General features: G+C 36.0%; 1 protein-coding gene across 1 annotated transcript in view; it reads right to left on the bottom strand.

The window, feature by feature from the left end:
* Window positions 1–2,630: 2,630 nt before the first annotated feature.
* The window catches only part of ENPP3 (ectonucleotide pyrophosphatase/phosphodiesterase 3), a 77,062-nt gene continuing 65,087 nt past the window's right edge, over window positions 2,631–14,605 (bottom strand). Inside the window, exons 22-26 of the mRNA XM_021693297.2 lie at window positions 13,466–13,601; window positions 11,024–11,101; window positions 10,267–10,399; window positions 8,501–8,661; window positions 2,631–2,797 (exon numbers count right to left, since the gene is read on the bottom strand). Coding sequence (XP_021548972.1) covers window positions 2,631–2,797; window positions 8,501–8,661; window positions 10,267–10,399; window positions 11,024–11,101; window positions 13,466–13,601 — 675 coding nt within the window. The remainder of the gene's footprint in view (window positions 2,798–8,500; window positions 8,662–10,266; window positions 10,400–11,023; window positions 11,102–13,465; window positions 13,602–14,605) is intronic.

Here is a 14,605-nt window from a genome sequence, read left to right on the forward strand (position 1 = left end):
ATCATAGTAAAAATTTAATCAGCAAGAATTATTAATGTAGGTAGGGGTGCTTGGGTGGCTCAGTCGATTCAGCGTCGTCCTTTGGTTCAGGTCATGATCCCGGGGTCCTGGGATCGAGTCCCGCATCGGGCTCCCTGCTCCCTGAGGAGCCTGCTTCTCCTCTCTGCCTGCCGCTCCCCCTGCTTGTGCTTTCTCTCTATCAATAAATAAGTAAAATCTTAAAAAAAAAAAATTATTAAAGTATACTAAAGAAATGGGTGATTTAATGAAAACCAGGGAGTTTATAGGGTCTCAAATATCCCCCACAAATAACTTACAAATTATAAAGGGGAAAATACTATCTTTACAGAAGGAAAGCCAGGTGAACACCACCTTAACCAACTGATCAAATTTGGCATCAGGAACAATGGCATAATTGAACAACATCTTGTGCTTCCTGATGTGAAGCACTGAGAACACACCATCACTGATGTAGTGTTCCTGCCAGAAATGCAAAACATTGATCCAATTATGAGGAAATGTCAGAAAACCCAGTTTGAGGGACAGTCTACAAGATAAATGACCTGGACTCATCAAAAATGTCAACATTATCTGGTAAAGGCTGAGGAACAATTGTACATTATAAGAGACCAAAGTGAAAAGAAAGCAATGCAATGAACAATTCTGTTTTGGATCCCAGAAAATATTATCAAGGACATTACTGAAAATATGAGAAAACTTGAATTAGACCTATAAATCAAATAATGTTATTGTACAAACATTAAACTCCCCAACTACAGCTGTATGAGTTAATGTTATTGTACCAACTTTAAACACCCCCAACTACAGCTGTATTTCTTAAGAAAAACACATTGAAGTTTTGGGGGTCAATGGGTATGATGACTCTCAGAAAGTTTAGGGGAAAAAATGAGGATATTAACAATTGGTAAAGCTGGATGAAGCTTATACAAGAGTTCTTTATACCATTTTTGCAACCTTTCTGTATCTTGGAAATTCTTTCTAAATAAATAATTTTTAAATGCAACTAACATTATTGTCTACATTTTCAGATTTTAAAAAAATAAAACAAACTCATCAAACTCATTGTAAAAAAAATGGACTACATACTTAAAGTTGTAAAGTAACAATTTCAAGACCCTTGTAATTCCAGGACTTGCCAAATAACTGGTGTCTTTCCTTCAAAATGATTTCACACATATGTATTTCTTTTTAATAAGATAACAATTATGCATAAGGAAGGTGTATCACACAATCTCTATGCAAAAAAAAGTAACTTTAATTTTTCTCCGACTGAAATTTGTATTTCTATGTTGAGCACACATTTGACCTGATAATAGAAAACAATTCAGTTACTTTCAGAGAAATGCAGAAGCAATGAGGACATTCAGAGTTAAATTCAGTTCAGGGGTGTAACCATCCTTCATTTGTCTCCCCATTGTGGAGTCTAAATTCAGGTGATCTTATCTAATTTCCAGGCTATGATGGGACAGAGGAACCTGAATTGGAGGAATTCTATTTATATTCAAGGTATTAATGTTTCTGCCATGTAACCGGAAATAGTTTTCAATTTGTGTTTGCACTTTTCACTGCACAATTTTTAAAGCTAAATCTTACAAGTGAAGAAAATATGTAAAAAAAAAAAAAAAAAACAACAACCCAGTGGCATTGAAACTAACATTTCAATTAGTTGTAATTAATGACCATACTTCAATTGACCTCCTAATAGAAATAGTTTATTTCTTTTTAAGCCATGACTTTTTTTTATGTCACAGGATTTTTCATCACTAGCAAAGCTTTTGTCCCCTGGATGAACTGGTCTTTTTATCAGAGAATCATTTGGAAGTTTATTGGAGCCAAATCTAGCCCTCCATGTTTTGTGGGTTTTTTTGTTTTTTGTTTTTTGGTAAATAAAGTTTTATTTGAACACAGCCACTCCAATTTCTTTTATATGTTATCTATGACTCCTTCCTTGATGTAATGGCAGAGCTGAGTAGTTGCAATAGGGACCGTGTGGCCTAGGACATTTTATCATCTGCCCCTAAAACATGATAGCGTGCTATTTTTCCTAGTTCTCTGCTTAACAATAGACATACATTCAATCTGTAGATGTACTTCTTTCTTCATAGTATTGGAATAGCATTCCATTCCATTGTTTGTTTAAACAAATTCCAAAATTGGTTCAACCAGTCTTTTAGGTTGTTTTCTGGTCTTTCCTACCGTAAAAGATTTGTTGACACAGTTTTTACAAGTGAAATTACCGAATGAGGTAATGTGCTTCTTTTAATATTGTCTAATTGTCAAATGTAACACTTCTTGGTATAATGTTCACCAAAGTGACTCTTCTCTTGCTCTCCCTTCTGTTTAGTTAATGCTGGGCAGAAAAATACAGCCCAAGATTATAAATGAGATAATAAATATAATAGGGTAGATCTCATACAGCACAATCTCTGTGCAAAAAAAAAAAAAAGTGACTTCAAAATAAAGTTCACATTTATAGAGATGAAAAAGAGAGAAGGAAATGATGAAATTATGCCACATGGCTTTTTAAAGAAAAATTGAAAACTTTATTTTGTGATTATTTAACAGGAAAAAATCATTTACGTTCTGCCAGAATTCATTTATATATTAAGTTAAATAATGGTTTCAAACGTGGGTAGATATGTCTTGAGTTGCAAAATTTCAGAGACAGGCTGTGCTTTTTCCTGGTAAAAGTCCAGTCCAGTAAGAAGTTCCACATCGCGGACTCGAGCGATGTGGGCTTGCCATCTTTCTTTAATCCAAACAGCTTTTGGTTTATCTCCCTGTAAAAGAGCAGCAAAAGACTGTTTTTCACAGGGCATTATTTTTCATTAACAAAAGATCTTTTATGATTTAGAAGTTTTCCTTTTTCGTGGGGCTTTTCTTGCCTTAAATCTTAATTTGATATAGCTACATTTTGTTTCCTAAAATAAAGGAAAACAAAAGTACAAAGTATACTAGAACAAATACAGACCACCAAAGTCATAAAGTTTAGCTATTTTAATATTTACTTCAGATAGAAAAGAAATAGGATCTTACAGATGAAGCTAAATCCCCAATGTCCTTCTACTCAGCACCAATCATCATCATGAGTTCATGGAATCCACTCTGTGTTTTTAAACTTTTAATGCACATCAATATACAATACACAGTATTGACTTGAGTTTTCAAACTTAGGTAAGTGATATTATAAGTGGTATTCTATAATTACTTTCCCAATCAGCATTATGTTTGCAATCCATCCATAGTGATATACCCAGCGCTAGTTAAATCACTTGTTTTTAGCTGTGGTTTATGGTGGCAGTTTCTTTTTTCATTGCCGTATTCATAGTATTTTTGGCATGATAAGTAATACTGTAACGAACAACTTGGCACATGCCTTCTGTAGTCAAGAATATGAGTCTCTAAGATCTATGAACGGACTTGCTGGATCATAGAGTACAGGCAGCTTTAATTTTTCCAGATGTTAAACCTTGGACTCCTCAAGGTGTTCATACCAATTGACACTTACATTGGCAGTGGAGCATAAAACCTATTTCCCCACATCCTTGCCAAATCACAGTGTGAAATAGTGTTCCATCCCTGTTTGATTTTATTACCCTGAGTATCATTATAGTTGAACATCTTTTCAGAAATTTCTTGGCCATCTGACTTTTAACAGGTTTTTTACTATATAAAAGTTAATTCGAGGGGCGCCTGGGTGGCTCAGTCGGTTAAGCGTCTGCCTTCAGCTCAGGGCATGATCTCAGGGTCCTGGGATCGAGCCCCGCATCGGGCTCCCTGCTCGGCGGGAAGCCTGCTCCTCCCTCTCCCACTCCCCCTGCTTGTGTTCCCTCTCTCGCGTGTCTCTCTCTGTCAAATAAATAAATAAAATCTTTAAAAAAAAAAGTTAATTCGATTTTAGTTAGAGCCATGGATAGCTACATAATTTCTTATTCTTTATACAGCAAGCTTCTGATATTCATATGGTATTGTTAATTTTCATTTAGATTTTTTTAAAAAGTAAGAAAATGTAAAAGTTTGTTAAATTAGAAGAGCGTGTTCCAATAACTGTCATTTGATTTATGATGTACTATATTCTGGCTAACTGAAAATGAAAAAAACCCGTCATTTGACTTCAGTGTGGTAGTTTACTTCTTTTTTAAATATGCAGCTTTAAAATAGGCAGCTATTATTTGAGCTAGAGGAAGTGTAAGAGGAAACTACTTCTTGTTTCTAACCCCCTAAGTACCTCTAACCTCCTAAGGGCTAATGATGTATGTTAATTTTTTAAAATAAATATGCAGTGTATTAATTTGAGTTCATATACCCAACGGGGATCTAATTAATTATTTTTCCCTGCCTTTACTACTTCCCATTTCAGCAGTATTTAACGTTTTTTATCACGTTTTTTTCATAAAGTTCTCCCCCACTTGATTTATATTGCCCTGCTCTCTCATGGCTTATTTAGTGTCTCACCAACTAAATGTTTACTCAACACCTGACTGGGTCTACCCTCTTTTAAAATTGCAATTCAATGAACCTAAAGCACAACACACAACTATCTCGGCAGGGGTACTACTCAATACCAGCTAGTCCACCTGCACCAACCAACCCGAACAGACGCTAGCCATAGACAACTCTCACTGTACGAGTGCATCCCATCAGGAGAGCAGCCTTGCATACATACAGTACTTATGAGCTGTATTTAAATACCATCGACCCTTGAACAACACAGGCTTGAACTGTGAGGATCCACGTATATGCAGATTTGTTTCAATAAATACGGTACAGAACTGCCATGGTCTTTTCCTTATGATTTTCTTAATAACATTTTCTTTTCTCTAGCTTACTTTATTGTAAGAATACAGTATATGATACACAGAAAATATGTGGTAATCAGCTGTTGATGGTATTGTAAGGCTTTCAGTTGAGAGTGGGCTACTAGCAGTTAGGTTTTGAGAGAGTGAAAAGTTATACATGAATTTTCAGCTGTGTGGGGGGTAGCACCCCCAACCCCCATATTGTTCAAGACTCAACTGTGTATGTGTTAGAAGTATTATATACCCCTAAAATACAACTCGCTTTGTTAGGTTTCTGAGGCAATATCAGTTTCAGTATTTTTCCACCCTAACTACTTCTTTATTTTCTCCCCTTGACTACATACAGTCTGGTTATTGCTGCTACCACACTCATGAAATCGCTTTGGCAAGGATAACCTGAGTGGATTTTTTTTTTTTTTTTAGATCTTTCACTTAGTTGATCACCCCAAGCTTCTAAAATTCCCTCTTTTTTCTAACTGCTTACTTGTTCAGTGACACTTTCTGTTTCCTCAACCGATTCTAGTGTTTTCCATCCTGGAAGTATAGACATTTCCCTCAGTTTGACCTTTGGATCTCTTCTTTCCACTTTCTTCCCTTTGGCAACTTTATTTCACTCCCATAATTTAATATCAAATCTGTCTCTATAGTTCTGATTTCTTTTCCAAGTTCCAGACCTGTATTTTCCAGTATCTTCTGAACAAGCTACAGTAATGATTGCCACTTGGACTCATGACAACATTCTCTTTTCTCTGACAGGAATTGAACAATACAAAGGTGAGGGAAAAAAAGAAAAAGAAAAAGAAGGGCAGAAAATATGGAAAGAACAGGGAAGGAAAAAAATAAATAAGGCTATATGAATCTAGTTTCCTAGACCAAGTGTGAGGTGGAATTGTGAATCTATCATTTCTAAACTGCTGTCAGTTCCTTCAGATCTCTTACAGTGGGGGTACCTCCCCGCACTGAGTGATTAGAATATTTAAAAGTGCAGTTTCCATAGAACGTGCCCCTTAAAGCAAGCCAACTATTTCACTGGGTGCCTTTTCTAATGCTAGGGTTGGCTGATTTAGACTTATTAAGGTGCAGTTTGTGTGTGTATATAGATATATATATATATATATATATATACTGTACTTATTGGGTGATTTGATTAAAGAGGATTTTATTTGTATACAATCTCATTTTATGTTGACTGTAGAATGTGTTAACTCCCACACAAGACATGATTTCTTTAAAATGGCCACCATTTGCTTACTATGTATTGAGAATTCTTAGGATTTTATATGAAATAACTTATCTAATGCTCACAGCAATTTTATGAGGGAAGATGAATTTTTGTATACAGCTGAGGAGATTGACATTCAATTATTTACCCAAGGAGGTGATGTCAATAACTGAACACAGGATGTCCAACTCCAAAATCCATGTGTGTAAGATCTATTCTATACTGCTTCTCATATTATCCTCCTAGATATTCAACTAGTTTCTCAATTTGAAGACCACCAAGAGAAAATTCATCCTTCCCAAAACAACTGATTGTCTCATATATTTTTAGCAGATGGAAAAGAAGGGCATTCGAGTAAAGAAAAGCATGAGCAATGATGTTGAGGTAGGGAAACTCAAGATGCATCAAGTAGTTTCAAGGACTTCAGTGGGTCTACAACTTGGGTTTGTAAGGTCAACTGAAGGTAAACTGTGAAGAGCCTTAAGTACAGGCTAGGAGGCTTTTGTTTGCTTGCTTTTGTTTTTTATTCAGGGTAGATAAAGTTTAGGGATGAGAAAGTATGTCATAATGAAAACCTAAAGTTTAAGGTAAGTTGGTAGTGGTGTACAGAAGTGAAGGGGAGGACAAGAGACAATGAAACTACTTAGGATTCATTTTCAAAAGTTCTGATAGAAGGCAAGAAAGGTCTAGACCAGGGATAGCCAATAGTTTCTTCTTTGCATACCCATTTTAATCAATCCATAGTAGCTACCTAGAACCTGCTATAAAGAACTACTTAATTCTGATTCAGTGGTAACCAGCACCACAGTGTATTAGTCATGACTTCTGCCACTGGAAGAATAAGTCAAGAATGATGGCTTACCCTTTTCTGGAAAACCTTGCCCACTCTACGACTCTGGGAGAGTCACTGCTTAGCCTCTTATCTTTGCCCTCCATCTTTAGTCATTGAAAGACCATTCAAACATTCAAGTTCAAATCTTATCTTCAAGACCAAGTTAGAATGTCACCTTCCCTACTAAGAAATATTTCTCTTTTGAAAACCTAAAGCAATTTTATCTATCCCTCTTTGTGCCACTTACCTCTTCCTTCTTCTATTGTACTAGCCATCGAAGGGCTAGACTGTGAGCCCCTTTTGATAAAATTCATGTCTAACTTATCGGTGTATCTCCCATAATACATAGTATGGTGAAGGCAGTTATGTGTTGAACAACTGAAAGAATAGAGATGAATTCCCAAACTGGCCTAGAACCTAAGCTTTAATATCCAGTCTCTACTAGCCTATGGGATTTTCCATGTGAACACCCATTTCTATAAAGGACATGCCTAAACTTAAATATCTTATCTACCTGCCAAAATAATTCTCATTCCAAACTTCCCTCTCTCTGTTTTTTTCCTAATTACCTACATTTAAAATCTTGATTCATCTTCATGTCTCCCTTTTTCTTTGGCTGTTGCATCCAGTTACCAAATCTTTTCTCCTTTGAAGATTCTTCTCAATCCTCTCAATTTGTTCAAATTCTGCCCATTTTCAGGGCCCAGGCCTACTCTCTCCTCATTTTATATAACTCTCCTTTATTGATTATTCCAGCCAAATGTGTTTCAAATTTGAAACACTAAATCCTTACGTTATTTAGCAATTAATCCAACTTTGGATTTAGCAATTAAAGCAACTTTGTGACATCTCTTATTTTTTAAAAATAGTTTTTATGTTATCCACTGAACGATCTATGTGTCTATATTTCATTTATATACCTCATTTATATCTCAAAGTTATATATGAACTCCTTGAGGGCAGAGACAATGTGTTCCTCGTTGGTGTATTCTAAAAAGTTTCTTTCACAGTACTATGCACTTAATAGGTACTCAATATATTTGTTGAATAACTAGTAAAACCCAATTACAAGAATACATATTTTTCCTATAAAAAATATATGCAAGTTTAAGTAACTATTTACATACAATTTCCCTTGATCCAGAAAGATGTTGAAGTAGACTAACACACGATGTTTTAAAAAAAGTGTTACTTTAACTCACCGTGTGTATGTAATTAATATCAGACCTCATGTTTCAAGCTGATGGAGTTTGTATATTTACATATTCATTCAGAAAACATTAACTGAGTGCCAACTTTGGCACAGCACCCTCAAGTTTCTGTGTTAAGAATCAAAATATTAATAAGATATCACCCCTTCCTTTATGAGTGTGAACAAAACGTATATGAATAAAATACATAAGATACGCATATAAACACATGTTCAAGTAGGCATATACATATTTAAATTGACATAAATTACATAAAGATCAATAGTCTAAGGAAAAGTTTAAAAAGGAGGTAATTTAGTACGACTCTACCCATGAAACAACTAAAAAAATATGTTGTAGTCAAAGCCACTTTTATGAAAGCCTGGAGATCTGACTAATCATTTTCTCAGGTCCTGAGGACTCTCCGGGAGCATACTCACTGGGCAGCTCTCCACGTTGGTAGGTCGGTGAGGGATAATAAAGGGTAGGACATCCAACCACCCAGGGCAGGCCTCGGGGGTGTGGCTCTGATTTTTGCAACTGGTCAGCACCACAAAGTAGTGCGTTGGGATGGGAACAGTAGTGTTCTCCATATATCTAAAAACACAATGGAAAAGATTTCATGTTAGTATACTTTCGCTTCTAAAACTTCTAAATGTCATTATACATTTTTTAAAGAAATGCTAAAGTAAAAATACAGTCAAAGAAAGCAAATGAATAGAAAGAACAAAATCCTATCACATATTTTTACAGTTCCATGAGCCAGATCAGAGCTTTACAGAAGTCCAAACTTGGTCATTATAATGCTATGGGAACATATGAGAATACAAAGAAAAACAGACCATGACATTATGCCTCCTGTGTTTCCTAGTTTTGTTGACTTTATATTTTATAGTGACGATTTGCAATAGAGCAAATCGGGACTGGAAACAAGCCCCAATGCCAACTCTAGCTGAGCACTTCTGCTAGATGTCTGGGTGGGTGCTAATCCTCTCACATTCTGTGACTTGTTAAGTTTCCTCAACTTTAATATGGAGGTGACCACTACTACCAACTTCACAGGGGGGACAAGGGGATAAATCCATATAACTGATATGACAGTCCTTTAGTTTTAGATAATGAACATGAAAGTGCTTTTAAAAGTTTTAAGTGCAAAATAAGGGTAGGCTATTATGACGAGCCCAGTAAAAGAAATATGACTGCTATAAGCAGTGATAGGACTGTGATCTTAGGATTTCTACATGCACTCAGAGGGTTTGTATCCTGGCTTTCCCACTTATTAGCTGTGGAACATAGACCAGATACTTCACCTCTCTGTACCTCAGTTTCTCCATCTCTATATGGGCACTAACAGCATCTAACATAGGAATGTTTTGTGGACTAAATGAAGTGTATGTGTTTAGAAAAGTACTTAGCACGTGGTAGAGTGCTATCAAAGTGTTTGCTAGGATTATTAAATGGTAAAATATAGGATTAATAAGCACTAAAATAAAGACAAGGCAAATGAAATGGAAAAAGGCCACACACTGAGTTGTCACAAATGTTACTCTATCAAAAGGTAGAGGTAGAAACTGTTGCTTTATGCAATCTAGGCTCAGATAGCACGGTTATTTAGTTTGGCCCTTCATACACTTTGCTAATAAAGAGAAATAATGAATAAGACTAAAACTCTCTATTCCTGTGTGCTGCATTCAAAGGTAATTCTTAGCAACATATTATGACCAGGTTTAGTACAAAGATATACAAGTTAATAGGACTGGTTTTCTAGAGGAAGCCTCTACCCTCTCCTGGGAGATATTTTATGAATCATCCACTATTGGACAATATTGTGAATCATCACTGCTTGATTTTTTTAAATTAATTGCCGGACTGGCTCTATATTTACTGATAGTACAGTGAGTCTTATCTCTTTAACTTTTACAAAATCACATTTTCCCTGTGCCCATTTGCTTAGAAATTTTCTAAATAAAAATTTTGCCGAACTTTTCCTCAACATTTTTTCTTTGCCCATTAGTTTAAATTTTTGCCATATAAAATTTTTGCAACAATTTTAGGCTAGTTGAAAATAGTCAATGATAGCATCTCTACATAAATATATTGTGTGATATTTAGAATATTAAGCTTTTATTTAGAGTACTGAGATTTCCCCTCATGATACCCTATTGCTAAATCAAAAAGTCTATTTGTTTTCAAATTACTTACCCTGTAATTTCATTTGGAGCATCAAAATGACCATCATAATTATAATCAAATACTGGCCCACTAACCACATTTACTCCATTTCTTTCCATGGCATGTTTCACAAGAAGAACACTGTGGAAGTAATCCCACATTTCTAAAAATAATAGAATAAGACGTTAAAAATATCTATCTTTATTGAACATGGAAATATTTTCTATAATAGAGAGGTACATTTAAATAGCGTCAAGTTCTGCTTCGATAATTGTCAGTGGTGATTAGGTAAATTCTGCAAAATAGCCCATGTAACAAAAATAGTCACATTGATGGTACTTCCTTTTGCTGATGTAGTTGCAGTCTTGATATTACAGTAAAATGTTTCCAAATTCCTTCCTAATGCTGAGGTGCTTTGGGGACAGTGATATTCAAACAACAGTCAGAACATACATACTGCTTTATTAATTATGATTCTAGGGACAAACACCTTTCACTCACTTATGGTAAGTGTCAGTAAAATTTTGTTTTGTGAATAACTATTTAGAGCTAAATTAGGATTAAAAACAAATTATTGAAGTTCTAGTCACAAGGTACCCAAAGTTGAAGTAAGTTAAAAAAAAAAAAAACTATGTCAGAGATCCTTCCTATTTCTAAATTTAAAGCATTAGAGCATAATGACTCAATATCAGAGACAAATTGCAAAAAAAAAAAAAGATGCATTTAGTTTATAAGTTCATAAAGTCACTTAAGTATTTTTAAATTAATAATCTAAATGTATACTTACCTTTAAATGCTTTATACATAGGGACCAAATTACTTGTGATTAAAGCATCATATCGACTGTCAGAAGTTCTATTGTTTGCTGCAAAACAAATGGATTTGATTAACTCTAGCCAGAAGAGAAAATATAACATACTACATAATAAGCAAAGTAGTACTACATACTAATGAAAATTTATTAGCAGTCAAAACACAGGGATACTGAGTACTCTCCAGTAGAGGTTATCAACAATCCTGACAGCTTTATGCATTTGATACCTATAGGTTGAATGGTGACCCTGGAAAAGATATGTCCAAGTCCTAAACCCCCTGTACCTCTGAATGTGATATATAGGAAAATTGGGTCTTTGCAGATATAATTGAGTTAAGGATCTCAAGATGAGATTATCCTGGATTTAGAGTAGGCTGGTGTTCTTATAAAAAAAGAGAGAGGAGGTTCAGGAAAGGAGAGATTCAGGCGAGAAGTCACTGTGAAGACATAGGCAAAGGTTGGAGTGATGTAGCCATAAACCAAGCGATGCCTGGAGCCCCCAGAAGCTGGAAGAGGTAAAGAAGGATTCTCCCCTAGATTCTCTCCTTCAAAGGGAGCATGGCCCAGCCAACATCTTGATTTTGCACTTCTGGTCTCTACATCTGTGAAAAAATACATTTCTATTGTTTTAAGCCACCAGGTTTGTGGTAATCTGTTATAAGAGCCCTAGAAAATAAGCACTGTACCAGTATGCATGCATAGTTATTGAATGTGCACAAAATAATAATGCTGCTATAAATAACCCTTCCAAAATCAAATTTCCCTAAGAAAGTGAGTTTTAACTCGATAAAGACTGCTGAGGACACCACATACGATTGGTTTGGAGGACTCCTGGATGTGCTGTCTAGCACAGTGAGTGCTGGAGCAAAGTGCTCTGTCCCTCTGTGCTTCATTGTCTCATGACATCTATTATCATGGAAGTATCATGAGGATTAAAAAAGCTACAAGCCCGGGGCACCTGGGTGGCTCAGTTGGTTAAGTGACTGCCTTCGGCTCAGGTCATGATCCTGGAGTCCCCGGATCAAGTCCCACATCGGGGTCCCCGCTCAGCGGGGAGTCTGCTTCTCCCTCTGACCCTACCCCTGCTCGTGCTCTCTCTATCTCATTCTCTCTCTCAAATAAATAAATAAAAAATCTTAAAAAAAAAAAGCTACAAGCCTATAAATGTTTATTATAATGGTTTTTATATTTAAACTATACTTGGGTATGCTAATATTTAAATGAAAGGCCAATGGATGGGTGCCAAAAAGCAAGGAAAAACAAGTTGTTGGGGTTTTTTGTTTTTCCTTAAAATTTCACGTTATTCACAGTCCTCAGAACCCTTAGAAGCTTTTTCTACTTTTTAAATTAAGCCCTGAAAGTTGGGATAGCAAACCATATAGTCTTACCTCCTTTTCAGAGAAAAATAAGATGAGCTTATAATGGAATTTCCAAAACAGTGGAGAGTTAGCAAAGAGTTTCATTTCATCCTTAAGATTTTTTGAGACAAGTTGTTTAGTTATTAATTTCATTTCCTTGTCGAGGCATTTATATTATCAACCAATGCCTTACGGCTCAACAGATACAATTTTATACATCAATTAAAAATTATTAATAAAATATTGCAACTACTTAAGGTTCATCCTAGCATTTGCATTGATGTGCTACTTGTTTTCATGAAGGATTTTTTTACCCCACTCTTAAGAACCCCTAAATTATAAATCTCTAAATTGACCTCTTTAGGTCATGGCTTCCAGAAAAATGAAGCCAAATATCAGGAGCAAACCCATTCCCAGAAGCTGAAATTTTTGAAAATCTCATGAGTGAGTTAATAAAAATGACATTTCCTGCTGAATAGAGAAGAGATTTGAGTTTAGAAAAATGACCCTGGCTTTTGCATGTTCTCAAGAGAGATGCTTTCTAAAAAACAAACAAACAAACAAACAAACCTGAAAACCAACAAACAAAAAAACGTAAAGTTCATTCAGCGGCTTCACCCACGGTGTGACATGGTTGGGCGTGAGCATGCTCTGTGTGCGACAGGCCCGAATTCCAGCCTGACTCCTCGCCACGAGCACAGCTGCGTGCTCCGTGCAGGCCCTCGCTTGGGTGGCAGCCAGAAACAAAAATGTTTTTTTGGACTCTTTGCGTCCCTCTCCAAGGAATCTTCAGTTTTAAAATTAAACTTAAACCTGCCGAACTCTCTGAACATCTGGGCCAGATTAGCGCTGATGTTTGGTTTGCACTGCAAAATTTATTAGTCTTTATTATAGCGGTTGTGCTGCTTCAAGTCAGCCCACAGCATCTGAAGCCTCCTGGGCAGCTAGTCCGGCCCAAGCAGGTAGTTTCGGCAGGGAGCGTATGTTTAAGGCACATGCCCACATCCAGCTGATGAGGGCTTTCTAAGTCGCTGCCCTAAAAAAGAGTTCTACTAACCAGGAGGATAGAGGAAGCCGTGGGTGATATTCTCGTCTGCTAAATAAAAGGAACAGTTTTGGCTTTCAGAAGGAGCAACCCTGACATCAGCCCGTAGACAGTCTGGGACAGTGGGAGGAAGAGGCGATGTGTCTCCCTGTTGAAAGAAAGAAAAAGAGGGAAAAAAAAAAAGTTACACCCACAGTTGTGGCTAAACCCATCACCTTATATGGTTTGTAACTTCCCTAGAATGTTTTTCATTTAACCTTTTCCTATTTTCTTAGTGAATCAGGTCTACCCAAGCAATGGAAATGGATGTCTTCAGCAATGTTTTTTTCTGTGGTTCCCTTCTGGTTAGGGACACTTGGAGGGCAAATCAAATACATCTTGGAAAGGAATATTTGCAGAATAAAAGTGAAATGAGAGCCAACAAATAACGGGAGCTACTACTAAAAAACAAAATTCTTTTTAGGATCTAACGTTTAGGTGGATATATATATGGTGTATTTATAAGTAAATATTGAAAATAAAATAAAAACATTTCATTTTAAAAATACACATACAAACTAAGGATATTTTTCTTCAGTTGGGCAATCTGAGATTAATTCAAAGAAGCTACAGTTGCCTGGACTTACTTGGGGACTTAAGAAAATTGGTAGCTGTGCTTCATTTATCATGTAATATAGGAATATATTTTTTGCAATTTTCTTTGTAACTTTTATTTATTTATTTAAAGATTTTATTTGAGAGAGAGAGAGCACAAACAGGTGGAGCGGCAGAGGCAGAGGGAAAAGCAGACTCCCTGCTGAGCAGAGAGCCCGGAGTGGGGCTCAATCCCAGGAGCCCGGAATCATGACCCGAGCCGAAGGCAGATGCTTCACCGACTGAGCCACCCAGTGGTTATTTAAAGACTAATACAATAACTTATCCACTAGCAGGCATCTTATAAATATGCTGCCTAACCCAAGTGTTTAAGGTAATACAGTATTAAATCATCATTATATTTCAATTAGCATATAATCATGAGTCAGTAATTTGCCATTCATTTCATTTTTTTCAGATTTTGATTCATATACCACTACTGCCCACAATGTATATATTTCTTAACAACAAAAAAAGAAGGTTAAATTAAATTATAATGTCCTTCCCCTATTCACTGCA

Source organism: Neomonachus schauinslandi, chromosome 8 (genome assembly GCF_002201575.2).
Source record: "Neomonachus schauinslandi chromosome 8, ASM220157v2, whole genome shotgun sequence".
NCBI lineage: Eukaryota > Metazoa > Chordata > Mammalia > Carnivora > Phocidae > Neomonachus > Neomonachus schauinslandi.